The sequence below is a fragment of the Xylona heveae genome, assembly GCF_001619985.1.
Source record: "Xylona heveae TC161 unplaced genomic scaffold L228scaffold_2, whole genome shotgun sequence".
NCBI lineage: Eukaryota > Fungi > Ascomycota > Xylonomycetes > Xylonales > Xylonaceae > Xylona > Xylona heveae.
Genome location: NW_017264194.1, coordinates 771,357 through 790,526, shown reverse-complemented (window position 1 = coordinate 790,526; position 19,170 = coordinate 771,357). Strand labels below are relative to the sequence as shown.

Genomic DNA, 19,170 nt, shown 5'->3' with positions numbered 1-19,170 from the left:
TATTATATATTTTACACCATTCAATCTGGGGTTTGATATATGCCACTTTAAAAGCTCGCACTCGGTCATTTAGTTTTTGGCAGCGGATTTTGAACATTCTGGTGAGTGTTTGGTATCAGATAGGGATATACCGTGGTTTATCGCGTTGCTCGGCATCTTACTCGAGTTTTGATTATTGTTCTTTGTAGGATATATACCTCTTGATTATTGAAAATTTGATAAGATTTATTTGTTCTTGATTCAATACTTGCAAATTCCCTGATTATCCATACGTGGTTTGAATGATTTAAATGTGTGACGTCTCTTTGTGAGAGCCATGTTAGATAGCAGGAATAGGCGGGAGATCGTTTCGGGCATGGATCGTGCAGATTACCGTAGAGTATACTTGCATGTCGGAGGTCCAGTGGCTGCCCCTCCGGGATCTTACTCGACGATGATGTTTTTCACTTAGAGCAATTCCAAGCAATTGACGAATAAGATCACTGAATATAGGGCAAATGTCGCCCTCAGCTTCAAGGAGTTCACGTCATGTTGGAAATGTACTAACATTGACGTTGACGCCTTTTCTCTATCCCGCGTTGAGCAAGCCTACACTGTCACGCCATCTTGTAACTGCTTCGACTGCCTCTATATCATGGCAACGATCACGGGGCATTTCCTGCCTTACAGCTCGCAGAGCCTCTAAGCAAGCAGATGTAGCCTCAACACTTGGATATTCTTCCAATTGCTCTCTGAATTTCCGCCATATCTCTTCCTCGGCACATATTAATCAGACAAACAAGCTCGATGCCCAGGCGACCGAAGTTGATGAAGAGGACTACCACAAGGTGCTTCCGAGACGAGTCGACCCTCTCTCAGGAGATGGGCCTAAGGGCGAAGATGCTACGCTTGTAAACCGGCTCGACCCACTTCCGGATGACTATTCTCGATCTCTATTCACCGATCGCTGCTCTATTACACTCCACGCTGGCGGCGGCGGTCACGGGTGCGTGTCGTTTCTACGAGAAAAATATATTGCGAACGGTCCGGCCAATGGTGGAGATGGAGGCAGTGGTGGCAACATCTACATTCAGGCCGTCCAAGGCGAGACCAGCCTCCACAAGCTTGCACGGAGAGGCATCCTTAAAGCAGGACGCGGCAGAAACGGGCGTGGGAAAAACAAGGGAGGTGAACGGGGCGAAGACGTATTACTTCAAGTCCCTGTGGGCACAGTCGTACGGGAAATTTCTCGATATGACCCTCTCGCAGAGGAAGAAGAACGTCGAAAACTTTACTTGAAGACACAAAAAAAGAACTCTAGCATCCTCGAAGGCGAGGAGTCCGAGTCCGAACAGCGAGTTCATGGCTCCGCCCTGACGGACTTTGAATCTCAAAGCATTGAATTCCGCCGCGACAAATGGCTATTGCACCCGGCCTCCGCTCCTTCTGACTTCGCAACGACCGAGTTTCCTCCTCTTCCCCGTGTACGACGGTCCCATCTCAGCATGATGCAGCTACCCGCGCCCATTTCTTTGGACCTTTCCAAACCCATGGAACAGCCTCTTCTCCTCGCTGCGGGCGCTGCAGGGGGCTTGGGGAACCCGCATTTCATCAGCCGCTCGGTGCCGCGGCCCAAATATGCAACGAAAGGGGAGCCAGCCATGCGGTTAGAATTGGAGCTGGAACTGAAGCTCCTTGCCGACGTCGGGCTCGTGGGTCTGCCCAATGCCGGAAAGAGCACGCTGTTGCGCTCCCTCAGTCGTAGTCGAACCCGCGTCGGTAATTGGGCGTTTACCACCCTACAGCCCAATATAGGGACCGTTGTGCTAGATAATTACAAGGGCCGGCCAAAGCTATTTGGTAGAGATTCTCAAGGACGCCATGGCAAAGACGGGCCACGTACCAAATTTACAATTGCTGATATCCCTGGTCTCATTCCTGGCGCCCATCAAGATCGTGGATTAGGCCTAGGCTTTCTCAGGCATATTGAGCGTGCGGGAATCCTTGGGTTCGTCGTCGATTTAGGTGCTGGAGATGCGGTGGAATCACTCAAGGGCCTTTGGAGAGAGGTTGCAGCATATGAGAAACTGAGGGCTGTCGCAGAGGAGACACAGGACGAGATTTCCAAGGCTGAACTCGAGCTCGAACTGGACCCAGATCATGATGCCCAGCACTCTACAATTCAATCTTACACGTCGCCATTCCATCTTTCCCCGCTGGCGTCTGATATTCTTCCCATTTCAGCTAAACCATGGCTTGTGGTTGCTACCAAGGCGGATCTGTCCGAGACCCAGGATAATTTCGTCAACCTTCAAAGGTATCTCGATGCTGTTGCAAGCGGTCAAGAAGCACATCCCAGTGGGAAGGAAGATGGATGGAGGGATGGCGCTCTTCTACGGGCTGTCCCAGTTAGCGCAATTCGCGCTGAGGGCATTGAGAGGATCGTGGACCTCGCGGTGGATATTTTGGACAGTCAGTGATTGACTTTTGATTGTTTGTCGTTTTTAATACCTATATTATACAATGTATTATAGTTATAACTAGGTACGTACAATACGTATAAGCGTCTGGAGGTAATGACTTTGTTGCTTTTTGAACGTCCCGCCTCTCAACCAATGGTTTGGTGCCAGGCACACTTGCAGTACTGGTACTTATCCTCGTCAACACAGCTTCCCATCGAAGTAAAAAAATATGCAGCGATACCACGACTTATCAATGTACTTCGACCTTTGGACCCACACGTAACTTAAAACATACAAAACCTTGGTAGCTTCAATGTTTACAAGCGCTTCGCTCTATATAGATTTTACACGTGCTACGAGTATATGCTGTCATTGGGCTTCGCCGGATATGGAAGGCGCCCGTATCATAGTAATACTTTATATTATATGTATTTGCCATAGAAAACAAAGTACCCCAAGGTGATCCTTTTAGTAACATACTGTAGGGGAAGGCAAAATGTAAAAGGGTGGTTAGGAAATGGTTAAGAAATAGTTATAAGGTAGTTGAGAACTAGCCAAGGATAATGGTTATATCTCACTGTATGTATAACTAAAAAATGCACTTGAGCAAGTTTTGGCAGAACTTTCCCGAAAGTAGTTCAGATTTCTTAGTATATTAAGTTACTAGTAAATGCAAACAAGGTATGGTTTGTCGCTAATTTCAACGCTAATACTTAGTCTTACAAAGTTTACTCTACATAGCGAGATGCCTACTGCACGCATCACGACCCATATAGATTACGTCGCTTGCTATCTGCCTAGACTGTCAATCAAGCTTCATCTCTCCTCCATCCCGTATACGTGCCAGCCTATACGTGCCAGCCTTACAATGATTCTTATATAAATAGTCGTATCAATTGAAGAATTATTTTTACAAGCTTGAATATCTGAAGATTTGATAATTCCAAGATTTGAAGATTTACAAGGATACACCAGAGATATACAAACACACAAACAACATGGGGAACTCGTTCAGCCAGAGTTTCTGGATCCCCGCGCCGGTCCTTACAGAAAAAGAACTCCGTGATCAATCTGGAAAGGTGTGAGCTTCGAGATGTTACATGTATCATGTTGCAATTATAGCCCCTGTGTGGTCTGTTTCAGATCTTTTATTTTCGATGATGCTCGTGTTATTTAAACATCCTTTGCCCCTCATGTTTCCCCTTTTCTCTCCCTACAACAGCACCAACGAAACAAAACAAAAAAAAAAGTGTGTGATAAAAAAAAATGCTGACATGTCTAGGTCTTCATCGTGACAGGCGGCTACGCAGGCGTCGGTTTCGAACTGACCAAGATCCTCTACTCCAAGAATGCCACCGTCTACGCGGCCGGCCGGACCCGCGACAAGGCCCTCAAGGCAATCGAGCGCATCAAGGCCGCGCATCCGCAATCCAAAGGCCGAGTGGAGTTTCTGAGCGTAGACCTGGGCGACCTAGCGACCATCAAGCCTGCCGCGCAGGAGTTCTTGAGTAAAGAGAAGCGGCTGGATGTGTTGTGGAATAATGCGGGCGTGATGACTCCTCCTGTGGGAAGGAAATCGACGCAGGTATTTGTCTATGTTTTCTTTCTTTTTCCCCTGAAATAAACCAAATATGCCGTTGGATGGGCAGGTAATATTCGGGTTATATGAAACGAGATTGACCATGGGGATCTAGGGCCATGAAGTCCAAATGGGCACGAATTGCCTGGGCCCGTTCCTGTTCACGCAGGAATTAGTCCCGATTCTTCAGAAAACTGCAGCGTCGTCGCCCCCTGGAACCGTACGCGTTACTTGGGCGGGCTCGTTGGTCGTCGACGTGCTTGCGCCAAAGGGTGGAGTGGTGCTCGACGATGCTTCAGGCAGGCCAACGGTGTTTAATCGGCCAGAGGTCGATTACGGCCAGAGCAAGGCGGGGAATGTACTGTTGGGATCCGAGTTTGCGAGAAGATATGAAAAGGATGGGATTGTTAGTTTGGTGAGTTCTGTCTTGCATTCTGCTGCTTGCATTCCGCCCTTGTTATTCTACCCGGAGTCCTTGACATTCAGATTGGATATTGGATATATTTGAGAGATGAGAGAGAAAGGGATCAGAGCTAGTTATTACCGCAGCTCGTTGAGGGGGAGATATCACTGACATGATGTAATTCCAGAGCTTCAATCCCGGAAACCTCAAAACGGATCTCCAGCGCGAACATAACATTGTTACCAGGACAATCATAGTACGTACTCTGTCATGCCTTTTGACCTTTTTTTTTCCTGCCTCCCTTTTTTCGTTTTGGGGTTTTATTTTTTATTTATAATATATACCTCTCTTTTCAGATATTTGTCTAACGTATATCAAAACTCAAAGGAAATCCTGATTACATACCATCCAATCTACGGAGCCTATACGGAGCTCTTTGCGGGTCTGTCAGATGATCTCACGCTGCAAAATACCGGCCAATACATTATCCCGTGGGGCCGTCTGGGTCCGATTCGACAGGACATTGTTCCGGGGCTGCGCAGCACGTCTGAAGGCGGAAAGGGCGTGGCCGAGCAGTTCTGGGCTTACTGCGAGCAGGAAACTCGGGCGTTTGCTTGAGCTGTATTTGATCCTTTCGCGTTGTCTTATGGCGCATTGTTGGAGACGAGACCCTGGTATATATGGAGTTTCTGTATTGACAGGTAGTGGAAAAGCCTTGACGCTTTTGTCTTAATCGAGCCATATCTCTTTCAATAATAATCCATGATTATTTCTCTTTTTGTTCTATTTGGGACATTTCTCTCTCTTTAATTTTCTCTTCTTGTGGGTTCTTTTTATAAGTATTATCAAGGTATTGGATCCATGTGCATGTCCCCACGCCAACACGCCAAAGTCAGACAGCCATAACTTGTGATTGGTTTCACGTCGGCCCTGGACCTAAGAAAGGTAATCGGTGAACAATAGGCACCTAGGGTATAGTTAACTTACGGAGTACTCCCAGCCATGTCGGTCGTCCTATCATCCTTACTCCGTAGGTAAGTACAAAGCTACAGTACAAAAGTAGTATGTCTGATTTACGAGTACAAGGCAAGGGACGAATTAAGTTTCTGTCAGTTTCCTCATTTTTGTTATTACCGTCAGCTGGGCTGTTATTCCCCGCCAGCTGGGTTTGAGTCGCACTGCGGGTTTTTGTGGTACTGTACAGCAGAGCGCAAAGAGAGTAAGAGTAAGAGTATTCAGGTCGTCTTTGTCCGAGTCCCAATTTTGCTCAAGAGGGAGTTACACCGTACTCGTACCAAAGTAGAAATGAATAAGATCTGCACGATCTGCAAATGTCTCACTTGACATATAGATGTAGAAGTGCAGTCAGTTAAGGAGTACAGTTAAGTTATAGTCATACAGTGGCACAGTGGCACAGGAATGCCAGCCCTGGATTTGCAGTGGTACAGACTACAGTGGTTCCGCTGTACCGGGACAGTATACTGGACGAAAGGCTTGCAGGTGCACAGTGCACAGTGTATAGTGTAGTGTAGGGTGCAGAGTGTAGGGTGTAGGGTGTATAGTGTATAGTGTGTATTGTATAGTGTAGAAAGTAGGGTGTAGTAGGTTGTGGGGAAAGTATATCATCGGTACTTTAGCTTTTGAAGAGGAAGAAAAGGGGAATTATAGACATGGGTATGGATTCTATGGAATAAAAGTGTATTGTACCTTGGAGATGGGATGAGATGAGATGTGATGTGATCTCTTTGACGGGGGATATTTCACGGGGGATATTGTTGGTATAATGTACGTTGTAGTATAACTTACAATGATAAAGGTGAATGGCGCTGTAGTTGTTGTGGAGTGCGTACCTAAGCTTAAGCTCACAGGTATGTTGAAACAGGAGGAATCGTGAAGACCAAGGCAACTAAGGTATGACATTGAGGGTATGGATACCTTAGGTAGGTAAGGTAGGTTAGGTAAGTTACCTTAAGGTAAAACGGGTACAGCAGACAGTTACAGGGGTCAACGCTGAAGCATAGCGCTGTTGGCGCCATATGGGGACTGGGAGAGACTAGGGTGTAGCGCTACTTGCGTCGGACGTGGAAGTTGGGCACACGACAGTTGTAGGGGTACTTTGTACTGGTGAACAACAGCTACAGGTGCCTCTCGCAGGGGTTAAGCAATAGCAAGAGACGAGTAGAACAAGAGAGCAAGAGAATAAGAGAATAGAAGAATAAGAGCACAAATGAGGACTGACATTGAAATGTCAAGCAACTAAATCCAACACTGTCGGCGCTACACATCAGATCAAATACTTTGTGTGTGTGAGGATATTGGATGGCGGGAGAGGTCTGGATCGACGGGAACGGTTCAGCTTGGCGCTGAGCCGAGGCAGCAATCACGTACAGCTGCTAGGGTGGTGATGCATCACTCGGCTATCGTTGTAGCACGGATATACGGGGTGATGGATATTTCGTCTATACCTGTAGGTAATGCAGTACAAAGTATTTTGTAGTTGATAGAAGGAGGTTATGAGGGAATTGAATAATATAAGATTCTGAAGTGGATAAGGTAGTTATTAATTTTTCAAATAGATTATTTTCTTTTGTGGGACATGACTGGGCCCAGTAAAAAAGTACGGTAAATGGACTCTGACGATTGAATGACGGGGAAGGGATCGGCTTGGGGACGATGACCGGAGAACGGTACCATTGGAGTTCCGAATTTACTCCCATACTGGGGGGCTCTGGTGATTACCCGGAAACGAAAGCTGCGCCTCATCCCCACTCGGAAGGATATCCCCATTGGGTAGCGTAACCGAAGACTGGGAACCTAGGAACCTCGAAAAGTCGGTAAATTCCCACAACTCATTCCTTAGACTTTGCAGAAAGGGAAGAATATAGTAAAAAGGACGAGAGATGAGGAAGATGAGGAAGATGAGTCGAGATGATGTTGATGATAATTAAAGATGAATGATAGGTCCAAGATGTGAGATACTTGGGTCACACATGGGGAACTAGGATCCATCACTGACAGCATAATCATACCACTTCTCATCTCCCAGCGCTCGTCCTTTACCCTTTTCGCTGCCGCGCGCGGCTGGCAGAGCAGCCCCCAAACGTCCTTATCTCTGTCTACTTGTTGCCTGTCAGGCTGTCCCTTTTGGTGGCGCTCTCTTCCTTGCGTGTCAGAAGAAGGATCGCGATAAATATATAATTCCAATTTCTTTTTGTGATCCCCAGCAAACCTACTTTACGGGTCCAATAGTCGTCTTTTACGATTTGAAATGTACATGTCTTTATGGTACTGCACTGTCTGTACGGTCATCAATGCTTATCACTGACCATGTTGTTGCCCCCACTCGGCGCCCCGGCCTCCTCCCACTTTGCTCCTCTTTTTTTTTTCTCTCTCGCTCTCGCCTGGCACATGCATCCGCGGTAAAAAAAAAAAATCAACTAGAATACCATTCGTAGTAGCTGGTTTCCCCACTCCCCCCCAATTCCAAGGCCTCGGGCATCTCCTGTTCATGGATTGACCCAATGGTCCCAGATAGGAGGGCAAGCCAAAGGGACAAGATGATCGCGGCACTCGTGCCGAAATAAGAATGCAATGCGAATACCTACCTAGTAAGATGATAATAAAGGATTGGATGTTTAATCGACATGTGCAGGGTTGACTCTTCCTTCCCCCCATCCGGCACCTTGGGACTCGACGCATTATCTGCACCCAACCATGTGTCTTTACTCTTTTTTTTCCCCTCCCCTTGGCCCTGACGGAACCGCAAAATCACACCCCCCACCCTTTCTAGCATTTCCAGGGTCCAAAAAGCGCAACTCCACCAAAAAAGGTCATCATAGCGACGTACTCCGATACAGATATGGACCTTTTCCTCTTTTGAGTAGTAGAGCCCCATCGAAACGGAAATGGCGCCGTCTCTCAGCTCGATCCGAAGCCAAATGAATTTATCTCGCTGTCGGTCCGTTTAAGAGTTTTTAGCTGAACTTTGCTTGCCTGCCACGCTACCAGGGCCGCCTATCGTGCCGCCCCGTCCACTCATGATGCTGCCAATTCGGCCCTGCGATCAAAGCACCCAGCAGCTTTGCTTTGCTTTGCTTTGCTTTGTTCTGCACTTCTTCCGCCCGTCTTGTCTGTCTGGCTTTCCTGCCACCAACTCTTCTCAAACCGCTACTCATCTTTTGTAACGGTCAACCCACTTTGACGCTTTCCTTGGACTCTAACTGGATACGCACTGGGTACCAATCTTGGATGCCATATCTCTCCACATCCAAAGGCCCAGACCCCCCCCCGGGACCTGCTATGCACCTAGTCTTACTTTTTTTGTGCCGCACCTACGACCACCCATACCATACCATACCTACCTACCTACCTAACTGACTGCTAACTATCTCATTATCTCCCCCAATCTCTCAACCATCACGACCCGAAACGATCCTTCATCTCCCCCTATCTCTTCCTATCTGAGCCAAAACTCTCTCGGTCTCTCGCCGTCTCGTCTCCAACTTCTTTTTCTCCGGATTACCTCCCTCGTGGCTTCGTCTCGTTATAGCGCCGCTAATACTCTGGATCGCTCACTCCACTACCGCCGAATCTCATCCTCCCTCTCGACCATTGCTCCTCAATTCTCCTCCGTTTCACATTGCGTCTGGGGTTTATATTTTCTCTCTAATCGTCCTGTGTCGCTTTGAACGGACGAGGAGGGAGAGGGGTCGAACCTGTCCTTTGTTCGGAGTCATCCTGCTTATCACACCTTACTATTGGACGTTATCACAGTTGGCCATCGCAATGATCCAAGCACGCTCAACTTCTCTTGTGACGAATACATTCTGTCGAGATCACTGAGCCCCATTTGCCCTGCGACATTCGTAACCCCGTTGTCGTGGCGGTCTGCGTCTTGCAACCGCCGACGATGCTGACCCGCCGCTTCGCCACTGCGCCGCCGCCTGCTCGAACGCCGCTCCAGGATAATCCGACGCTGCTCTTCAGCTGGTGGTGCACTGCCTTTGCCTTGGTTATCATACTCGTCCGCATCGCCGGTCGTTATGTCCGCACCGAGAAGCTCTTTCGCGAGGACAAGACCATTGCCTTGAGCATCATCCCGCTATTGCTACGCATGGGCCTCGTCCATGCCATGCTGCGTCTGGGCACCAACAATGCCGTCACCACCGGTCTCACGCCCGAGGACATTTATCATCGCTCCATTGGTTCACGCTTGGTCCTGTGCTCCCGGATCATGTATGCTGCATAGTACGTTTCGTCTGATCAATCCCGCTCTACAATCAATTTTTTTGGTGTTTCGTTGAATGTCTTGTCTGACTTTTTTGTCTACAGCCTGTGGATCGCCAAGTTTACCGTATCCGAATTCCTCAAACGGCTTACGGCCCCCATTTGGAAGCGTTCCTACGAAATCATCCTCAATATCATCCGACACTTTCTCATCATCTCCTTCATCGCCGTCGTCATCTCGACTCTCGCCGAATGCCAGCCCTTTTCTCATTATTGGCAGGTGATTCCGGACCCTGGACCACGATGCCGACAGGGATATGCACAACTGATTACCATGGGCGCCTGCGACGTCATCACCGACCTGCTGCTCGTCTTCTTTCCGATTCCTCTCATCATCAAATCCGCCATGCCATTGAAGAGGTATGTTCGATGAATACGCGACTTGTTGAAACATTTCCCTCTCGCTCAAGTATGCTCATTTTTTTTTATTTTGTTAGAAAAATGTCCCTCGTCCTCCTTTTCAGCCTGTCCCTCGTCCTCGTTGCCATCACGCTCTACCGTATCCCCGCCATCATCCAGACGCGTTCGTCGCAGCAGTTTCGAACCGTCATGGCCTCGGTGGAGATTCTGGCGGCCGCCGGCGTCACCAATGGCCTCGTCCTCGGATCCTTTGTGCGCGATCGTGGCGTCAAGAAGATCAAATACAAGTTTGGCTCGACGAGCGACAGCATGGAGCGCGCCTCAACACGTCGCGGCACGGTGACGACGCAACACTGGGGAAGTGACGAGGATCTGGTCCGCGACCTCGGCATCCGCCTGCACCCGGAGCTGCGCGCTTCGGTGCAATCGCCACGTCCCGCGCCCATGGCCATTCCGCTCGCGTCCACGGCCAAGGCTGTCACGCCGGCCATTGATCAGAACTGGGAATTCCCCGCCGACGATGCGTCGTCGGACAGTGATGCCGATCTCAAGCACCCGGATGCTCTCGACCCGCCTCGCTCTCCGGGGACCCAGTCGCGACCGCCCAATGCCCGCAAAACGTCGTTTTTCGACGTTGGCGGACTGCTCGAAGACGGCAACGGTGTGATTGCACGACCTGAACCTGCCCTGACTACTTCAAACTCCCCGTCGCCGCGCAACACGTCGATTGCGCAGGACCACGCGCAGCCGCGTCAAGGATCCAGGGCACTCCTGCACGACATTGGTGGCCTGCTGACGCCGCCGTCCGAGACGGGTCGCGGAAGAAGTCGGTCCCGCGGGCGGGGCCTCACCCCGTATCTATCCCGAACAGGCCACAGTCGGGATCACCTCTCGAGTGGCGGAGCAGGAGCACGAGCAGGGCCAGCAAGCTCTTCGTCTCCCATCCTTGCCATGGCACGCGGAGCCATCTCCCCTCCAGCAGCTCGACCAACCGACTCATCTCGTGCCCCATCAATGGGCATCTCCAATTTGCAATTGGCCCGAACGCGCACCGAGCATTCCCTGCAGGACGTGGGCGGCCTCTTGAACGATAGTCTATCCCCTTCATCGCAGACTTCGCAGCGCTCATCCCTTCCCGCAGTGGAAATCCCGCTCAAGGAGTTTCCGCAACCGGGGTCGTGATATTGTACTTGATCGACCCCGTTCTTGTTCCCTTTTCCTTTTGTCGTCTTGTCTAAATATGTATCTCTCGTACCAGCGCAAAAAGAAGGCTACGGCGTTGTCGGGGATCCGGACACGGGCATGATTTGTCTGACTGCATGTTTCGCTCACCTTTTTCCTTTTTTTTTTTTTTTTTTTTTTTTGGGAATCATGAGACTACATGTAGCGTGGGCGTTGTTTTCTTTTCTGGGAATACCACGGGTTACGCATTGCGTCAGGACACGGCTTTTTATCTGGGTGTCTGGGATATCAAGTCATTAGGTCTTCTGGGTGGGATTTGTCCTCTTCTCTTGATCGTGTCTTATTTTTCTCAGTCTTTTATATCATGACATATGGCATTCACGGGAACGATGACATGTTCTGGGCGGCTTTTTCCTCTTCCCCCCCCCTCCCGTTATTTTCGGTCTGTATACTACCTACTACCTTACTTACTTTATTACTCTGCCGATTTTTCGTCCTATCTATCCTATCATACCCACCCTTACCTACCCCCTTTTTCTTTCTTAATTTGTCCAAGTAGTTTTTTTAGCAATTAGCATTAGAGATACCGGATACTGAATACCGACTACTGAATACTGAATACCAAATACTGAATTTTATTCCACTTGCATTAATTCGTCATCATTGTAATCCATTTAAAAAGACATGATATATTTGGAACCTCTAAACATCTATTCATCAAAATAATCTATAATCAATTCTACCATAATCCATGGTGCATGATCATCTCGGTGCAATTGCATTCATTTCCTCTCGCGTGAGTCCAGACGTGGCTCGCATCCTCGCATCTATCCACGCGGAGTCTCGGGCTCGACCCGGTCTTGTGCCATTGGCAGCTATGACATGCCATGCCATGCCGTGTATATACATAAACCTCTTCCAGCCCAAAAAAATAGAAAAAGAAAAGAAAAGGAAAAAAAAAATTGCAGGGCGGAAAAAGAAATGAAGAAATGAAAATAGGACATCACAGTCATATATACAACCAAAACCGAGCTCTGCCTTTCTGCTAATTCTATGAGATTCTCCAACAAAAGAATAAAGGGCGAGGGGAAAGGCGGAATAAGAAACCGTGTCGAGCTCGTGGAGGGAAGTGGAATAAGAATCGTTCCAATTTTGTTGTGCCCAGTGGAGTCGAGGATAAAAGGTCCGACGAGCTTGCGGGTTCATCTTCCTGAAAGAGTCAGACGTCTCAGTTGAGACGTTCAGTTTGACAATAATCTCAAGCTTCCCTCTGCGGGCAGAGATACTCTGTGGCTAATCTGCCATGAATCTTGTCGTGGCAGACCAAGCTCCTTCTACTCTGCGCCCCTTTGAAGCCGAGTATTGGGGACCTGAAAGCATAAATCTTGGGAGTAAAGAGGCGGCTGTATCCACACGGGGGAGTGGAGGGATATGATCAGCCCAATGGTAACCACTACGCTCATGTGAGCGGCCGGAGAAGGGAACTGCAGCGTGATCTTAATCAGCTGCTTGAGACGCGGCGTTGGAAGTGCCAAAGTGTTTGGACGCGCATCTTGCCAGATTGGTCTAATGGGTCTCGAACGGATCCCACATCTGGCCAGCGGTTCCAGAACTGATGTTCTAGCTATCAGTTACGCTCTCAGTATTCACTCGGCTCCACTTGTAGGACACTACAATTAGGGTCTGACATGTTGCGAGTCGGCCAGAACGCATTGGCAAACGGCACTCACCCCGTCGGCAAGAGCGTTTCAGACGTGGCTATCGCGCTTTGCCTACTGCTCAAGAGCGCATCGCGAACCCGGGATTACTCTCGACCCTCTTCCTTTCCGCGGCTTCTCTGCTCTTGCGTATTCGGAGAAATGCCAATTTCGCAAAGCGGCTGAGCGAGGCCCAAAAATGACGCCCCGCGTCATGCTCCATGATTCTCTCCAGCAACTCTGCAGTTTTCACTCGCACTTCCCCTTCTGGGTGGAAGAGACCCAGGGATAGATAGAAGAGACCCGCATGACTTTCTGGCGCCAGCGTCAGCAACTGACAAATTTCGGCGTAGCTATGAACCGTAGAGTTGAACGCGAAGTAAATTGCAGCAGATTCGTTATGAGTGAGTTTCCGACTTCGAAGCCGGTCGTGATGGTGGTGCAAGTCGATTTGAGAAATGGGACAACAAGTGTAAAACTGGGCGAGGTCCTAAATCATTGTCAACGTACAAAGCACAGACGGAGGCGAATGGGGCCCATGACCACATACTTGAATAAAGCTGTAATAGCTTCGTGTATTTCTCCACCCTTCGATTCGGCTGACTGCTCCGGAAAGCTCCCTTTGCCGCGCGGCGTCGTCGCTCCAGACATATCCGTGGCCCGACACACCCGCAGCGCCCGCATCTGCAACGTCTCCACCAATGTATAACGCACTAGCACCGTACACAATCTCTTCAAAAACGGCAGCCATGCGGGTAAATCTGACAACCCAGTCCCGCCAGCGGGCTCGAATGTTCGCTTCACCATATCGATTAGCAATGCTTCTGAGGACGTCATCCATAAAAGCCTGGTCTCCAACCGGATCCGACGGGTTATTGGTGCTAGGAGAACCGACGTTATTTGCCGATAATGAAATTTGTTGATTAAAGTAAACAAGCCCTTCTGTCACTGGCGCTGGCGCGATCCTGCTGCTAATCTTCATCCTGCCAGTTGGGATATCGCAGAGCAAGTCCCACCACTCTGGGTGGTTCGCAAATGCAGGATTCGTGACACCAGCAATGAACCCAGGAACTTTAAGCAGCGCGTCAATCTTGGTCAAGTCCGTATATGGGAATGCATGTCGTGTGAATCCTTTGAGAATTCCACCAGAAGCGAGCGCACAAGCAGCAAGCACCGCCTCTGCTACTTCTCCAGAGGGACGATTATGACCGATGAAAATGACTCGTTTCTGCGTCAACATGGCATTCATCAGGACAATGATCGGATGCGTGTAGGCGCCAGCCGTGGTCAGGTGAGAATGCAACATGAACGGCTGTGGCGACGTGCTGTGTGGCCCCGCAAAAGTTTGAATGAGTTTGATGAGAGAGAAGTCGCCCACAGTTTCTGGAGACACCGCGGTGGGAACCTTGACAGGAATTGGAATCCCATTGTAGATGACCCTGGTTTCGTATTCGTGCGTATCGCGAGGAAGCGTATAGCGGTGTCCGCCAACCATGCGGGTCAAATCGGTCGTCGACTTGGATGGAGAATCTGGTGATGAGGGAGGTAGGGGAGATTTCGATTCCCCGGCCATGCGTTGTTGGATCATTTGTTCAAATTTCTCAATAAACATGTCTTTGCTGTCGCTCGCTTGAAGGATGATACGTTCAAGCAGTGACAGGCGAGGCATCAATGAGAGATCCATTGAATTGACAGCATCATATAAGGAAGCAAGCGTTTCGAGACGTGGTGACTTGAAATATTCATCAAGCGCAAGTAGAAGCAAGGGCTTGTAAATGTGGAGGAACGAATGCCTTGTACAGATCGCCATTGCCTTGACCACAGCCCCTCTAGAATACCGTCAGTGTTTGTCCGTGCAGGTTGCCCACATTTTCTATTCCGCAGCACTCACCGTTTAACTGTCGGGTCTTGCTTGGTGTTGACCAAGTTCAGAACATATATTAATGGAGGGCCCTCGGAGCCACCCATGGCATCCTCTAGCTTTTGGCGTTCCTCCTCTTTTCGCTCCTCCTCAGTCACATCAGGATCTTGTTCGATACTGGGATGGTCCTCTTCTCCTCCTGCTGTTTGCTTACCCCCAGAATAATCATCTTTTTCATCTTCACCGCCATTGTCTTTATGCAGGAAGAAAATGGTCCAGTCCTGCTTCCTGACATGGGCTTGGTCCGGCAACATCAATTCCGCAAGCATGTGCTCGTCGCCGCTAATGGGAGCAGGATATTGATGTTCCATGATGGGACCCTTATCAACATGAAACGATGCCACAAGTATATACTCGACGTGAGGTTCATCAGAATCCAACGGATATTGAGATCTTAATTTGCGGGTCCGAGCAACGGGGGGCCTTGCAAAGTGGTTGCCAAAAACAGAGGACGGCGTGGAGGAAGGTTTCGAGGAGCGGCCAGAGCCTCGGGTTGATGGATTGCGCGAAGACGTACGAGGCCGCCATTCAGACATGGAAGAATGCGAACTGGAAGTGGGGAAAGAGGTGAATGAAGTTGACGAATTGATGGGGCCGGAATGGCCAGAGGGTCGATAAGGCATCGAGGTGGCCATTGCGAAGAAATAATCGAAGTGGAACGCTTGCGAAAGCTTTAAAAAAGACAGCCAAAATAAATCAATCTGCTGCGAATATGCGCTGCGGAAACTATTAATGAACTCGGCAGCACCAAGCGGATATGTTGTATGACAACTTTGTAAGATCAGGAGAAGCCTGAACTAGCAAACCATGCGCGCTATAAAATAAGCCGACAGACGCTGAAACGGGTATAAAATAACGTAGGGTATCAATCATCAATTCATGATGGAGCGGGATGCGTCGACGGGAGAGCGTGCAGGGCACAATCTCAAGGAGACATTGGACGAGGACCAGGTTGGAGAACGGGGATGAGGTTAAGTTAGGTGGATTAACTTAAGCAGTTTCCTTCTTAGCAAAAACCAGGGTCCGAACGGTGCTCTCCCGTCCCAATTAGGAAAGTGGAACTTCTGAAACTCTCAACTGTTACGCCAAACTGCTTTTGGATGAGCCGTCGGCCACGGCAATACCCGGTGGTCTATGCTGAAAGCGGTAATGTGTTGTGTTCTGCGTCTCGTCTCCGCCATAAACATCTCTCCGCTACCGTAGGACCTAGGACCAAGTCAACAGACGTCAGCGATTAGACGTCGGGGATATCCACGACCCAATCGACCAGCTCTGGCACTGACAGCAAAACATCAATCGGATTATTTCTCTTAGAGTATCATCTATCATTATCTATTAATCAAGTATTCTTCAATTGCAGCCATGGTAAGTGAAACCATATTCCCAAAACAAGCAAGAACGACCCGTTGCCATCCAAATCCCATCAAAAAGGAAGGAACGCCAAAGCTCACACAAGGGACCAATTTCAGTCAAACGCAACACCGTATAGGCCTTCGCCTCTCTCTTATGGGTCTCAACATCGAACATCGCCGTTTCGGCGCGCCAACTCGCCAGCTTCGCCATCGCCCTTACGACCGTCTACGTTACCTCCCTCTTCGCCGACCAAGCCTACAGTTGCATCATCTCCTCCCAAACCATCCACACCATCACACTCTCCGACCAAGATGAGCGCAGTCGAGTTCGGGGGAAGCAGCAACAGAAACAGTTGGACAGCAGGTCTCGGCACGCCACCAATGCCCATGTCACCTCCAAAGCAACCGTCGCCACCATCACCTCTTTCATCGCCCAGCAAACCATCGTCGCCAGACAAGTCAAGCTCTGCACAATCTCTAGAGCTTCCACCTGCATTTGGGACACGACGGAATAGCGAGACATTGGCCCCTCGTGCGCCGTCACCAGCACCGCCATCTCCCACACCCAGCCGACCCGGTAGCAGCGCGAGCATGGGATTGGGTCTAGACCGCGAAAATACACTTGGGCATGCACGAACAATCTCCCAGGAGCGTTCGAGCAATAGCCCATTCATTGCGCAAGACCGGCGTAATAGCACGCACTCTCTTTTTGCCACAACTGGAGCCACACAGGACCGTCTCGCCAGCAGCCCATTCGTTTCCCAGGATCGAGAGCGTGAGCATGAGCGCCGAGGAAGCAATAGCGCTACACCCGCTGCTGCTGCTGCCCTTGCCGCTGCCACCGCCCCAGCTGCTGCACCTACGCCTTTCGCTTCATCGCCTTTCCGGCTAACTTCTTCTTCCTCTTCCTCTATCAAGCCGCAAAACCAACCTCCCGTGCGCACTCAGAAAGGCAACACTAGCGCACCAACATCATCACTAGGCAATGCAAATCCCGCCCAAGCCCGCGAAATGCGCGAAGCCTTTCAACTTCTCGACCGCGACGGCGACGGCCAAGTCACTCGAGACGATGTCATTGATATGCTTACCAACTTGGGTGCGTCCTCCGTTTTTCTCCATTCTTTCTCCCTGTTTTATTTTTTCTTTTCTTTTCTCCCTCTTTGCCCTCCTTTGCTTCTCTCCCTTTCTTATTTTTTTCTCTCCCTGCTCTCCTAGCGCATATTCTAACCACACACAACCCACCAGGCCAAACATGCACCCCCGCCGACCTCGCGCCCTTTTTCCCACCCAACAGCAACAGCACTACTCTCAACCTCCCTTCATTCCTCAACACCCTCACCTCTTTACTCTCCCCGCTCTCTGATCCCCTCGAGCTCGAAAACGCCTTTGCCGCCTTCGACGACGACGACAGCGGTCAAATCGACGCTGCAGAATTGCGCGATGCCCTCCTTCATACGTCGCTAGAAGCGGGCGAGTCCCCGCTTTCAGAGCGCGAAGTCGATCAGGTCCTCGCCAGCTTTGCAGCACGCAGAGCCTTTGCCAAAGCTAGTTCTACTACTACTACTAAGAGAGGACCCGCCGCGAATAGAGCCCAAGTGTTCAAGTATCTTGATTTTATGAATACTGTTAGAGGCTCAGCGCCGAATATGGAGGGCGATGCGGAGGTGGTGGCTTAGGCTTTTGTCCCTGTTTCCCTCTTTTGTCTTTTTTATCTTGCCCGTGTTTTTTCCCTAATGTCTCTCGTTTCTCTGGTCTGTGTTCCTCCCCCTTTCATTCGCCTTCTCTTTTTTTTTCATTTTTCCCTTTTTTTTGCTGGTTTTTCATTTTCTTTTTCACATCCTTCTCGTATATTCTTATACGGTTCTGTACCTTCTCTCGGCGTCTTGAGAACGGATTATGGATTTTTTTTGGTAACATATTTCCTGCTTGTTCAAAGTCATCAAGTTACCAAGTCATCAAGGTATATCTAGAAGTGCAAAGAGTACAATACACTGGACGTGGGGCGTGGGACGTGGGACATCGACGTCGACGTCAACGTCAAGATCTAACGAGCGGACAATTTTGATTCTGCTAATACTTGATGCATTAATATATTACGGTGATGGTCCTGCGTATTATAGTTATCTACTTTAGCCAACAATGTAAATTGTATTGTAAAATAAATGAGCCAATTAGTGTTAAAAATCGAGCTAACAAGTGAAGAATAAATGAGCCAACGAGAAAGATAATCGCCAGAAGAATGATGCGCGAGAGTATATGCAAGGATGCGAAACTGTCAAGATGACTGGGGAATCATTGGATGAATGGATGAATGAATGAAGGAACGGACGAATGACTAATGGAGAAATGAATGAATGAATAAATGAATAATGGAGGAATGGAGGAATGGAGGAATGAATGTGCCTATATGAAATATCTATTGGACGCACAATAAACGAACGGAAAGATTGAATGAGAGGTATGGTATGATATGGTGTGGTATGGTGTGGTATCAAACGTTAGGCCAAGATCAAGGAGATAATGATGCTAGCGAAATGAAAGTAGGCAAGTGCTCTATACAAAGGAAAAAGAGAAACGAAATAGCAGAGCGTAGATTCGGAAAATAAATGCAGAGATGATTAGAAGATCTAAGAGAAGAAAAGAAAAAATGAAAATGAAAATGAAAATGCAAAGAGGAAGGGAAAGGGGAAAGGCCAAAGGAAAGAAAATGAAAAGAAAAGGGAAAAGGAAAAACAAGTTAAGAACAAGCAAGGTTCAAGTCTATCGATGAGAACAAGCAATGTGGGTCGCGCAGGAAAAAAATAAAAGTGGATGTTGACAAATAGAAAATGAGATGAAATTTATGAGAAAGTATGGACCGGACGAAAATGCAGTGGAAATATCTTCGTTGGAAAGAATAAAAAGGAAAGGAAATAAAGCGAGATTGAACAGATGGAGGAACAGTGGACA

At 48.9% G+C, this 19,170-nt stretch overlaps 5 protein-coding genes across 5 annotated transcripts; 4 read left to right on the top strand and 1 right to left on the bottom strand.

Moving 5' to 3' along the window:
- Nucleotides 1-431: 431 nt before the first annotated feature.
- On the top strand, nt 432-2,813 carry L228DRAFT_243859 (GTP-binding protein Obg/CgtA). The gene has a single exon (XM_018331787.1). It carries the CDS (start codon nt 498-500, stop codon nt 2,457-2,459), a length of 1,962 nt encoding a protein of 653 aa, XP_018190630.1. The 5' UTR covers nt 432-497; the 3' UTR covers nt 2,460-2,813.
- Nucleotides 2,814-3,224: 411 nt separating this feature from the next.
- Nucleotides 3,225-5,163, top strand: L228DRAFT_243858 (NAD(P)-binding protein). The gene is made up of 5 exons (XM_018331786.1): nt 3,225-3,520; nt 3,724-4,026; nt 4,136-4,435; nt 4,611-4,679; nt 4,811-5,163. The coding sequence occupies exons 1-5, from the start codon at nt 3,440-3,442 to the stop codon at nt 5,039-5,041; spliced, it is 984 nt and encodes a 327-aa protein (XP_018190629.1). The 5' UTR covers nt 3,225-3,439; the 3' UTR covers nt 5,042-5,163.
- Nucleotides 5,164-9,332: 4,169 nt separating this feature from the next.
- On the top strand, nt 9,333-11,251 carry L228DRAFT_265557 (hypothetical protein; the record flags this gene model as incomplete). Its single annotated transcript, XM_018334717.1, has 3 exons — nt 9,333-9,670; nt 9,755-10,069; nt 10,147-11,251. The coding sequence occupies 3 exons, from the start codon at nt 9,333-9,335 to the stop codon at nt 11,249-11,251; spliced, it is 1,758 nt and encodes a 585-aa protein (XP_018190628.1).
- A 1,779-nt stretch (nt 11,252-13,030) lies between these two features.
- L228DRAFT_207992 (spindle pole body interacting protein) lies at nt 13,031-15,405 on the bottom strand (the record flags this gene model as incomplete). Its single annotated transcript, XM_018329742.1, has 3 exons — nt 13,031-13,438; nt 13,499-14,777; nt 14,840-15,405. 3 exons carry the CDS (start codon nt 15,403-15,405, stop codon nt 13,031-13,033), a joined length of 2,253 nt encoding a protein of 750 aa, XP_018190627.1.
- A 648-nt stretch (nt 15,406-16,053) lies between these two features.
- On the top strand, nt 16,054-18,356 carry L228DRAFT_243855 (hypothetical protein). The gene is made up of 3 exons (XM_018331785.1): nt 16,054-16,234; nt 16,339-17,317; nt 17,467-18,356. Exons 1-3 carry the CDS (start codon nt 16,232-16,234, stop codon nt 17,895-17,897), a joined length of 1,413 nt encoding a protein of 470 aa, XP_018190626.1. The 5' UTR covers nt 16,054-16,231; the 3' UTR covers nt 17,898-18,356.
- The last annotated feature ends 814 nt before the right edge of the window (nt 18,357-19,170 follow it).

What these genes read in the sequence shown, in the direction of transcription:
- L228DRAFT_243858 (XM_018331786.1), top strand. Translation starts at nt 3,440, where the DNA reads ATGGGGAACTCGTTCAGCCAGAGTTTCTGGATCCCCGCGCCGGTCCTT. An exon ending in TGGGAAGGAAATCGACGCAG is followed by an intron (nt 4,027 to 4,135) that starts GTATTTGTCTAT and finishes ATGGGGATCTAG; the next exon opens with GGCCATGAAGTCCAAATGGG. An exon ending in TTGTTACCAGGACAATCATA is followed by an intron (nt 4,680 to 4,810) that starts GTACGTACTCTG and finishes CAAAACTCAAAG; the next exon opens with GAAATCCTGATTACATACCA.
- L228DRAFT_243855 (XM_018331785.1), top strand. An exon ending in TGATATGCTTACCAACTTGG is followed by an intron (nt 17,318 to 17,466) that starts GTGCGTCCTCCG and finishes ACAACCCACCAG; the next exon opens with GCCAAACATGCACCCCCGCC.
- L228DRAFT_243859 (XM_018331787.1), top strand. Translation starts at nt 498, where the DNA reads ATGTCGCCCTCAGCTTCAAGGAGTTCACGTCATGTTGGAAATGTACTA.